Source organism: Balaenoptera musculus, chromosome 13, assembly GCF_009873245.2.
Source record: "Balaenoptera musculus isolate JJ_BM4_2016_0621 chromosome 13, mBalMus1.pri.v3, whole genome shotgun sequence".
Taxonomy (NCBI): Eukaryota; Metazoa; Chordata; class Mammalia; order Artiodactyla; family Balaenopteridae; genus Balaenoptera; species Balaenoptera musculus.
The window spans coordinates 84,091,345-84,103,379 of NC_045797.1; the positions used below are offsets into that span (position 1 = coordinate 84,091,345).

Consider the following 12,035-nt stretch of genomic DNA (forward strand, 5'->3'; position numbering starts at 1 on the left):
CTCACACCGGAAACAGCATCCTCGCTGCCCATCTACAGCTTGACTTTCATTTCTCCAGCCACCCAGATGTTTCACGAGCACAAAGGTGTCTCGGGGATACGCGTGTGCCCCAGCAGCCCGGTCAGCAGGTACAGTCAGACCTGAAGCCAGGCAACCACCTCTCAGGTCATGGTTTTCTCGCTCTGCAGTGTCTCCCTTGATGGTTCCTGGGGGGGTGGGGGGGTGGGGATCCTGACCAGTTTCGACGCTTCTCTGTAACGACCCAAACCCACGTAGCGCTGCAACAAAGCACTGCCACTACACCCCCCCCCAGGGCAGCACCACCTCTTGAAAACTAGCTGAGGATGACAAGTGTGTAGGACCGGATTCATTCTACCCACTGGAAGACAGTGGCAAGAAGGGATGAGAGCATTTTTCAAAGACGACAGCGGACTCTGGCAAGTTCACCGCAGCGCCTAGGACTAGACTCGGTAAGCCCTTCCGGGTGCCGGAGGCCGGAAGCTCTTGACCGAAGGTATGTATCATGTCAGGCACCAGAGCAAAGACACTGATGGAATCTTGCAAATGTCAGGTGGCCAGAGCGCGAGCACAGAACCAGATGCCCGCAGTAACTCACGCCTGTAGCAGCAAGGCACGCTCACACCTACCGATCCTCCTCGGGGCCTGGCCAGCTGTTCAAATGTGTATGCTGGGAGGCTTCGGAGTCATCTACACGCCTGAAAGAAATGCTTCTGCACACGTGGTCTCTGACGGGGGCCCCATAGGGGTGCTGGAGCGACCGGGGCAAGCGAGGGCGTGAGGGCCCCCCTCCCCGTGCGCAGAACTCACACTCCGTGACTAACCGCCGATCAGCTACTGGAGGGGAATGCGCCACTTCTCATGAGTTACTGCTTCAGAAAATGAAAGGCCGCAGCCCTCCAAGTGTCCCCTAGACACTGGCTGACGTCAGGTACGACCCCCAAGCTGTCTCCCTTTAACTGTCACTTTTTATTGCCCTCCAGGGGCACATTTTAAACCACGGTCAATCCTCCACATTCCACACCGTCCTGAGTGAGTGAAGGACCTGCGAGTGAGGAGGGTAAATGAATCTGCGGGCCTGACTACACTGAGCAGGGACACAGGATTGGAAGCTGGAGAGTCAATTTTTATTCTGCAAATCGGTCTGGAAGCTGAAGATCAGAGCAAACAGCACCCAAACCACACACCGCACTGCTCAACGTGCTCCTGCAGCTCTGCACCGGGCGCATGAGAACAGGACACCAGCCCGGGCCGCTGGACCAGGTGCATTAGAACAGGACACCAGCCCAGGCCGCTGGACCAGGTGCATTAGAACGGGACACCGGCCCGGGCCTCTGGACCAGGTGCATTAGAACGGGACACCGGCCCGGGCCTCTGGACCAGGTGTATTAGAACGGGACACCGGCCCGGGCCGCTGGACCAGATGCATGAGAACAGGACACCGGCCCAGGCCTCTGGACCAGGTGCATGAGAACAGGACATGAGCCCGGGCCTCCGTCTCCTCCCCAAGCACAGAGGAGCCGGTAATCATTTCCTCTAAGTTTGCTGTGAGCATTAAATTACATAGTAACTTCCTACCCTCGATAATACAACCCAACACACATCTTAAAAAGCAGCCACCTCACGCTCGGGATACTGAGGCAAATAAGACAGCACTCATCTTCCCAAAAGGCACGGTCTGGAGTTTTCCTCTATAAATATAACTCTTGTGCCCAAATCCCCAGTGACTGCCTTTTGAAAGGGGAGCTGGCCCTTTCCTCCCCCGAAACTGTAACTTTGCCACCGAAAACTGCCGAGACCAAAAGGCCATCATATTTCTTTAAGATATCGCTCGCCCTTTCCCTCTTCCTTAGGCGATGCTGAGAGGCCACTTGCCACAATGGATGGTTCTGTGGCGGTTCTTCTGGGTCTGCCACAAAGACGAGCAGCACAGGAGCAGAAACACTAATTCTGGGGTGGGAAGACAAGCAGATTTCAACCTGAAAGTTTCAAGAGCTATGCCGGGGACCTCATCACATCAGCGGTGCAGCAGTTCGAACAGCGCCCAAGTTAGGGGAGCTCTGATGACAGAACTGCCCTTTTTTATAGTGAAGTGAAGGGATTTTTAGGCTTGAGGGCTGATCTAGTATAATCTCCTTGTTTACGAATAGGAAACCCGAGTCTTGGGGAGCTGAGAGGACGTGCCCAGGTTTACAGATCCCGCGAGTGGAGCAAGGCCGTCCGCAGAGTCAAGCCCTGAACCGAGAGACCGGCAAGCAGACCATCACCAGCGGAAATAAAAAGCACGCAGTCACCCGAAATAAAGGGCTTTCTCTTTGAAAACCAATTCTTTAAATTAATGCACTGTCTGAAAGGGGGTTGATGCCCTAGACGAGAGTGTAAAATAATTTCTCTGCAGCACAGCGTCTGAGAAATAAACTTACGTGAAATTAGGTCAAAACACTTCCTCTCCTCAGGGTTGGTTTTCACTTGGCAGGTTAATAGGTTAAGCTTTGCAGGAGGCCGGTTTGCCTGTTGAAAGACAAAAAACAGAGATGGGTGGAAAGGAATGGGAAACCACAGTATCATTCCTCATTAAAATATAGCAAGAACAGGTTCTCACTGGCTTGCAAAGATAGCTATCAGAAGGCAGGCTTTTATGTGGAAGGCATGACAGAGGCACATCACAGGGTGTCCCTGGACCTCAGCTCCCAGGGGGCAGCTGCCCCTCCCTGCAAGGGACACTGGGGGCCCACACACCCACCCAGACAGGGGTACAAGTGATGCCAGCCCAGCTTTGAGGTCAAGGGCAGTGGGCTCCCCGAGATCAAAATGCTCCCTGGCTAAAGCTCAGAGACATTCCGTCCTGATCAGCTGGGAACATGGGCATCCAGATCAATTTCTGGTGATCTTAAAAGTGTTTTCCTGAGTATAAACACTCACTTGCAGGGAAAGTAACCTCACAGCACAAAAGTGACAGAGAAATTATAAATATATATATATATATATATATATATATAAAATGACAGATGACAGATTCATAATCCTTAATGCCAGCCATCTGTCGCTTAAATTTCAACAAAACCCACCTCGTTCACATACGTGTCCACCCACCTTCTGCCCTCCACACACAATGGTAACAAGAGATTACAATACGTTTTTGTCAGAGATGTGTCAAAAATGACTATTTCATTACCATTTCAGAAACTATCATAACTAGTCCAAAAAAAAGCAAAGGGCAGAAGATAAGATAATTTCAGAAAAAAAAAGAATTCTGAATGGCGAAACGCCTCTCAGAAATCTTGGAGAAATATTCAAATATGAAAGGCTTATCTTACCCACCCACCAAGCTGCTAAAGGAAAGACCAAATAAAATGTCTTAGAGTTCAGTTGTTCTTGTTTACCCCTTCCCGTGGCCACCAGCCATGTCAAGAAATTGTAAAAGCTTGGATTTGGGATTAATCGAGATAACACACTCACATGCGTCTACATCTGGGCGGACCTGCATTTATAGACCCCTCTCCAATGAGCTCAGAGTCACGGGTGAGGCAGCGTGGCCTCCGTTACAACAGGACTGACCCTTGCAGTGTGAACAGCTGGGTTTGAGGACAGCAATCTGGGACAAGCAGAAGCTGGACAGACAGGGTTGGACCAGACTCTCCTGGTTCACGGCTGTGCCGACACCTCTTACGTGGAAATCACTGCACGTTCTGCAGTCTGCCGATGCCTGACAGACGCCCTTGGGTCATCAGAAATCAGTATTCAAAGACACCAAGCTCTGCCTGATCTTGCAAACCTGGACAATTCCAAGTAGAAGTACCATCAATCCTATTTTTGATCTTTATTAATAGAATGAACTGGCTCGTCCAGGAACCAGTACACCAGATGATATGTTTCTACAGTAGGAGACCACGGCATGAATGCAACCAAGCACTCTACCAAGGTGTTCAGCCCATAAAAAAGTATGTGCCTATTCCATCACCTCATATGGTCACACAACTACACAGGTGCATTTAGGTGATGTTCCTGGACTACTTCCAAATGCTGGTGTCCACTGAGTCTTAGAAGCAGGAGCAGTAAAGGGGGTGATGCGCTTTGGTAAATACAGAAAACTTCCATGGACAAGAAGATGACTTTGAATAATAATAGCTACCTTCACTCAGTTGCTGCTGCTGCTATTGTTATTATCCTATTCTGTGCTTACCTGAGGCAGGCGCTGTTGTAAGCATTTTTAATGAATTAACTCATTTAATTTTCCCAGCTGCGCTCTGAGGCAGGAACTACTCCACATTTATAGATGAAGATACTGTCCCCGACAGACTAAATAATTTGATGCAGCTTATACAGCTTGGGAGCAGTAATGCCAACGTTCAAACAAGGCAGCCCGGCCCCAGAGCCCAAGCCCTTCACGGCCACTCTCTCCTGCCCTTGCCATGGCTTCCTGGGAAGCAGAGCCACTTCCCAGGATTACCTCTAAGTATCTCAAGTGCTGCAAAGAACCACACTGCAGTGAGTACTCCCCCTGCCCCCCCAACCTGCCTTCTTCCGTTTTCCCTGTGCTACTAGGAAAGTTGTTCATTCTTACTGAGACACAACTACCCTCAAAGACAGATTTCTTACTTCACAGTGTATGCACCACAAAATGTGGAAAAATATCCAGTGCCTATATGGGAAGTAGGAATAATGATAAAGGTATAAATGTGGCTACTATTCAAAAAGGACAACCGTGAGAATGGTCCACAAAACCTAGAAGCTGCCCATCTTAAGCTGTTCCAAGTTTTACATTAATAATTGGCTTGCTACTGGCCCATTCAGATTAACGAATAGCTGACAGCAAGGCTGTAAGAAAAATTCACAGGAGAAAAATTTTAAATAGAGAACATTCTATCCATTAAATTCCCTCCCTGCTACAATTTGGAGAAAATGCTGTCATCATGAAATTCAGCTATAGAACAGGTCTATCTAATTCATCAGATACCAGTGTTCCTTGAGAGCCTGATTTGAGAAGCCTTGGTTTAGTAGAAAACTCAGCAAGGAGCAGGAAACAGACCCTACAGCCCTGTTTGCCATGAAGACACGGATTATTAGTGACGCTCCCATTTTAGTCAGGCCATTCCATTTTCCTCCAATTTGTCAGGCTTTTAAAAGGAAGTTTATAGTCTTCCTTCTGCATGACTGATGATCATTTAAAATTTTTTTTTAGATTTTGTAAGACACAACAGACATTTCTTCCAGCTGAATGCAGTCTCCAGCCTTTGGCGGTGTGGAAAGCGACAAATTTGGCAAAGAGGATATCTAATTAGAGTCATTTTGTCCCAAGGATAACTTCTTTCCAGGGCCAGAAAATACAATTAGCCTTGTCTCACGGGGAGTACCAACTTGGGCTTTCTACTGAATTCATCCCAGATGCTATGACTGTCCCTCTGCTAAAATACAGAATACAAGCATCTCAGGTCCTAAACTGTCCCTTTTTTCCTGACGGTAAATTAACAAACATACTCAGGGAGATGCTGGCTGAACAGGTAAGCCACGCAAGGAGCCAAATCCAAACCAAACCGAACCAAACCGGCATCTCTCCACTCTTCCTCGGTGGAGGTTAATTGACATCACAGTGTGTGCACGCTCTGTAGCGGTGCAGCAGCACTGGGGTGTCGGGATCCGGCCTCCCAGAGCACGCAGGGTGCCCCGCAGCAGAAAGAGGGCTGCCACAGGGACCCACTCATTTCCCAGGCGAGGCAGCGGGACGGAGCCCCCGCCTGCCACTCCGCTGGGCTGCAAGGCAGCTAAAGGCAGGAGGCGGCATCCAGAGAGCGGGACTCCCGAGAGAGGGATCCCCCCAAGGGCGAAGCACTAATACAACATGCGAGCGGCGTGACAAGCTGAGCTCTCTGCGTGCTAGTAAAGCTAGTTATAACCGTACCATCTGCCAAAAACTGGGGCAACCCATCAACATTTAAAGAAAACTAAGCCTCCATGTCTTCTGAGAGGAAGCTCAAGCAACAGAAGTGACGAGACCCAAAGTTTATGCTGTCAGCAGAGGATTACCAGACCTGCTGTCACTTCTGTGATCGCGGGGAGAACCACTCTTTGGCTTAAGCCGAGGCCCTGGGTCTAGTGGACACGCCAATGAAGCAAATATCCCAACTGGCTTTAGAGCTGTAAACAAGCATGAAACGAAACCCAGTCTTGTTTTATGAGATTTTCTGCACTGAGGCAGTAAACCTGACTCAAAACAGAGTAGAATACAATTCGAAAGCAAATCCCAGAATCGCAGGTGTTAGGGCAGGAAGGGAACCTGGCCTTCATCCAGTCTAACATTCTCCATTTTAAACAGGAGTGGTGACTAAATCAATTTGCCTTCCTTAGTCTACAGCACTTATACCGAGTCACACACACACACACACACACACACATCCGTACGGAAAAAAATTACATCAGGATCCAAACTGCACGGCCCCATGAGGGACGCGGTGAGCATAAAGAAGGCCAGTGAAGGCTGGATTTTGGAAAAGAGAAACGACCTTCATTTGCCCAGGCAGGAGCCACTTTCAATCCCCCAGGCCAGAGGCCCCTCCAGACACGTGGTATCTGCTAGTTCTGCGGTCTCTCTCCTTCTCACACAGAGTCGGTGAAAAGGAAGGGACCCCACTCCCAGCCCGTGGAATACATACAGTCCGTGCTGCAGTGCCACCCTTCAGGCGGGGTTCTACTCTGTCTCCTCGCTCCGAAATACTGACAAGGGCAGGGTTTCTCTGGAACCACACTGAGCCACGCCCTCTGTCCAGGGCCCTGAAAAGGCTGTCTGCGCTCCCGCCCAGCTCTGCCGTTCACAGGGGAGCCGGTGGGGACGGGGGAAGAAAGGCGAAGGCTGAGGCTCGTCTCCACTATGGGACTGAGGTCAGCGCCAGGCCTCCCGCCTGGGGTGCAGGAAGGCAGGCCACCACCAGTGTCCTCGTTCTCAGCAAAACGGCAACCAACTCTGCCTTCAGACGTTTAAAAAACATCTACCAGCCTCCACGGCTTTCACCAGATCCCGTCACACCAGGTACGGGGATGATATGCCTAAAGCCCACCGTGGAAAAGGGCCGTGTTTGTAACTGTGGTTACAATCCCTCGTCTCCAAAAGCCAGATTAAGTAAATCATTTTATTCCAGCTGGCTCAGCGTACGCTGGCGCAGTTTCCTGCATGGGCAGTTATACACAGGGTCGTAGAAGAAGAACCTGGTGAAGGCTGGGTGCAGTGTGTCTACGATAAAATTGCTGAAATCTCTCTTCTCTTGGATTTCTGATTCCCAGACTCCTCACCACCTAAACTCTTTTCCCTTGATGGAAAAGTAGAACTCTTTCCAAGTGTGATGTTCAATTTCCACAGACAAAGAAAGCTGGGGAGCGGTTTGCTGCTTGTTTCTGGGAGTCACAGGCCTCTGAATACAGACCACCTGGCTCCTCAGGTGTTCCTGACCCTGTGAGGCAGCAAGGGCCCCTGCTAGGGGAGCATCAACCAGCGGCAGGGGCACCAAACCGAGGAGGCACCCACACAGGCTCTTCTCAGCAGGGACCTTGTTTAAAATGCACGCCTAGTGCCGCAGCGCAGGGCTCGGTCCCCTTACCAGGCCTCCAGCCCACATCCCCTCGTCCCGCTACAGCAGAGCCCGTGATGACAGAGGATACTACTTACGGTGCCATGGGATATGGTCAGAAAACCGTTTTTCACTGAACATTTCCTTTTCTGCCACACTTTTCGGATCCTTACAGATAAATGGGGAAAAAATAAAAGAGTTCAGAAATTTTGGACACAGGAGATTACAAACACACACTGAAACTCTAGCAGCGCCGTCTACGTACCCATCGCTTTTCTTGTAGAGGTTGCCATTCCGCTCGGTGCCATGCTCTTTGTTTCCCTGAGGCTGGTGTAAACTATAGGCTGTGCTCTGGCGAAGCTGTGAATCCTGAAAACAGTTAAGATGTTAGTGGTTTTTAATCCTGTCCAGATTCCAATTTTTAAAAAGCAGTACACAGAGATACTTACACCCTTAACAATTTTTTTTTCTTTTTAAATTAGAGAATTTCTCCTCTTAAACACACCAAAAAAGGGACATAAAATTCATATCCTGGAACTCATAAATGCCACCTACCAGGCTGGAGACGGAAATGGCAAATGCCAGTATCCCCAAACTGGCTGAAAGAATGAGCCATTTGGAAATTACGAGATTTTACTTATTTACGAGCCTTAAGTCCCTGACAGTGGCAAGAAGCTCCTGCGGTGGCAAAAGCAGCCTCGAGAAGGAAGGCAGTAACGCTGCATGTTGGAAGAGGCGGGGCTTTCAAGCAAAAAAACACAAAAACAATGTACTGCCTCTTACTTTGGGCAAGTTACTTAAGCTCCCTGTCTCAGTTTCCTCCTGGGAAAACAGGAAAACAATTTCTAGTAAGGACAGCAAATATAGGAAGGCTTGAGTGGGACCATGTGTGTGAATACCTGCTACGTAACACATATGAACAACATCTGCTTCCTGACCCCATCAATCCCAGCAGAGGGGCCATGGCCCTAAACCCAACTGCTCCAGCCTGAGGGCAGACTGTCCACCTGGTCAGCTGAGAATATGGCCAAGTCCACCACCGCTGGGAAACTCCAGCCTTCAGCTTCTTGAGGGCAAAGACCATTAATGAATCCCCTGGGCCTAAGTCCAGTGTCTGGGATCCAACATGTGCTCAACTGGTGTTTCACAGATGATACCAGGAGCGCTAACCCTGGAAATTCTGGCGAAGGAAACAAGGGGAGCAAAACATGAACAAGGAGTTCACAGGTCAACCAGGCAGGACTAAGAGCTGCCTCCATCTGTTATGAGAGCCCCCAATCCAGTTCACTTCGTCACAGAAGAAACAGAAACGATGAAAATAAGTGACTTGCTCAAGATGCAGGGCCCGCTGGAGCCCGAGCGGAGGGTGGAAGGGAGCTCCGCCTCGCGCTCTGAGGCTCCTTCCACCGCGCCTCGCGCCCTCACCAGAGGACGCCCGAGGATCCAGAGCCAGCCTTGCTCCACTGTCGAGCAGATGATCATGCCCCCGGGACCCTAGGCACTGCCCAAACAATGAAAGAACCAGTGCACGGCAGTCAACATGATCCGAACTGAGACTACACCGGCTCCAGAAGTGAAGAGCCAAACAGAGAAAACCATGGGAGCGTCTGGAAGAAGTGAGTTTTAAAGATGAAGGTGAGAACCGGCAGAGGATAAGGGGAGGGACACACGCGGAGGCCTGCAGAGGAAAGTGGTGGCTGTGGCCATCCTCCAGGGAGGGACATGAGGACAAATACTGCAGCCAAGATAAGGGGGCCCATCGGCCGAAGGGACAGGCGGGCTGGAGTCAGAGCCTAGACTTCATCCGAAAGCCACAGCCAGCCACCCAAATTCTTGACCGTTTTTTAAAAAAATCTTGAAACGCAAGTTTTTAATTTGGATGAAGTCCAGTTTATCTACTATTTCTTTTGTCATCTGTACTTTAGATGTCACATCTAAGAAGTCATTGCCTAATCTAAGGTCACAAAGATTTACATCTATGTTTTCTTCTAAGTTTTATAGTTTTAGCTCTTACATTTAGGTCTTTGACCCATCTTGAATTAATTTTTTATTATGGTGTGAGGTAGGGGTCTAAATGCATTCTTTTGCTTTGGCTATCCAACTGCCCCAGCATCATTTATTGAAAAGACGGTTCTTTCCTCATTGAATTGTCTTAACATCTTTGTTGAAAATCAACTGACCATAAACGTAAGCGTTTTCAATTCTATTTCATTGATCTATATGCTCATCCTTATGTCAGTACCACACTATCTTGATTATTATAGCTTTGTGGAAAGTTCTGAAATCAGAAAGGATGAATCCTCCAACTTTGTTCTTCTCTTTCAAGATTGCTTTGGCTATTCTGGGTCCCTTGCATTTCCGTATGAATTTTAAAATCAGCCTGTCAATTTCTGCAAATAGGCAGCTAGGATTTTATTTTGATGGGGATCACACTGAACCTGTAGATCAGTTTGGGAAGTATTGCCAACCTAACAATATTAAGTTTTCCAATCCATGAACATGGCCTGTCTAGCACTGACTTTTTAAACTCTGAAATATATATGGGATAACTCAGCAAAAAAATTTTTTAAAAAAACCTTCATCTGAGAAATCAATAATATGCTCAAGCATTCCATTACTGAACTGACAACAGAGCCTGAACAAGCAGACCCCCTAACATGAGAAATGTCCTTTTCCACAGGGAGTTCATGCCTCTAAACAACTAGGGCAAACAGCTCATTCATCGGATAAGGATGGTCCCAGTTTCTACATTCTCTCAAAGGGGCAGTATATACTAGCACTAGACATTTAGAGCAAACCCAGCTTTAAACATCACTGGAAATGAATGCAGCAGAGGGGAAATGGAGAAATACTGTTCACCTATCTGAATCTCTGTGAAAGACTAAAAATAAACCTGTCAAAAGACTAAACTGCACAACCAAGAAATACGTCTATTGATTTGGGGAGAAAAAAAAATCCTGCACAAAATAAGTGATGAAACCACGTGACAACACTGCTAAAAGTGTTCACGTCAAGCATATTAATCAGAACTCTTCACAGGTCTTATGAACAGGATAAAGGACATTCTTCTTTTCAACAGAATCAGACCCTATGCCAGAGGTTAGGAATGAAATCACTGTTTTATTCTTTAGACAAGGCATTTCTTGAATCAATTTTAAAATGCAAGCAAATCTGAAACTATGAAATTTAAAATTTGGAAGGAATATAATCTGTGTAACATAAAATTGAACCTGCTTTAGAACTTATTATTTCAGCATCTTCCAGGTGACTTCTACGTGACCCAACAAAAATAGCCTTTCTTCACCTGTTTATACAAGTGTTTCATACAACACTTGATCAAGGGAGGGAGTGACAAATGAAGTCGGCCCTTTCACATACTGAGATTTCAACGGAATGGAATATAGTTCAAGGGAAAAGAGCCTCTCTTTCTGAGGAGAACCATCATCTAACAATACAGCAGGCAACTGGCCGCGGCATCCACGTTGCCCGGATTCTTGGAGACTCTGCCACGTACTCTGTGCTTCTCCAGGAGAGCCAAGGACACCATAAGACTCGACTGAGTGAGCCTCCACGTGGAGACTGTTACATGTCTGAAGCACATAAGTTAAGCAGGCGTTTTATGGACCTTCCGAAAGCTCTCATAAAACTCTATCAGTATCCACAAATCCTCTGTCCTCTGACATCCAGACAAGTTCTCAGATCCCCGGCACTGTCCACGATCTTAAGTTCTGTGTGGCCTTATGAAGTGTTAGCCACTGGGTCCTGCTGAAGCAGAAACCGCCCAGATGAGGGGTAGGCTCAGTGTCTGAAATCTTCAGGAACGGGGCGTGGGGCCGGGGAAGGGTGACACTGCATACTTTATATACACATATATGCGCGTGCACACACACACGTCTACTCATAACATCACAAGTATCCCCGAGCTCCCTAAGGCTCTAGAACATTACACACACTTTTTCAATTCACCTGTCCACCTCTCAGAAAGTCTGTGTTCGGTCAATTCTCCTGATGAATGGATTGCCGAGGAGTCACCTCACGAAGCTTAAAGTTTCTCTGTCAAGGGAGGGCTGTGACGCCCAAGCGCTCCCCATTTTCCCAAGGCGTGCCAGGCGTGTCCATGGACGCGTGTGTGTGTGTGTGTGTGTGTGTGTGTGTGTGGACGCACGGGACTGGGGGCTGTGCTGATCGAGCACTAAGCTGTGGTCAAAGAGCAGCGCCCTCACGTCTCTTACCACCCACTCCCCATTATTTCGGGGGAGCCTTTTTTTTTTTTTTGGCCACACTGCATGGCTTGAGGGATCTAAGTTCCCCAACCATGGGCCCCTGCAGTGAAAGTGCCAAGTCTTAACCACTGGACCACCAGGGAAGTCCCTCTGGGCAGCTTTTTAAAAGATTCTGACACAAGATATTAAAGTCACATAATACAGCTGACAGAGAACAGCCTTGTGGTGGGACAGA

General features: G+C 48.3%; 1 protein-coding gene across 9 annotated transcripts in view; it reads right to left on the minus strand.

Annotated features, from left to right (window-relative positions):
* Window positions 1-12,035, minus strand: part of ASAP2 (ArfGAP with SH3 domain, ankyrin repeat and PH domain 2) — a 160,563-nt gene that overhangs the window by 38,617 nt on the left and 109,911 nt on the right. For all 9 annotated transcript variants that reach the window (XM_036872732.1, XM_036872736.1, XM_036872734.1 and 6 more), the window contains 3 exons: window positions 7,843-7,946; window positions 7,676-7,745; window positions 2,442-2,529 (listed from right to left, as the gene is read on the minus strand). In XM_036872732.1, the coding sequence (XP_036728627.1) occupies window positions 2,442-2,529; window positions 7,676-7,745; window positions 7,843-7,946 (262 nt within the window). The remainder of the gene's footprint in view (window positions 1-2,441; window positions 2,530-7,675; window positions 7,746-7,842; window positions 7,947-12,035) is intronic.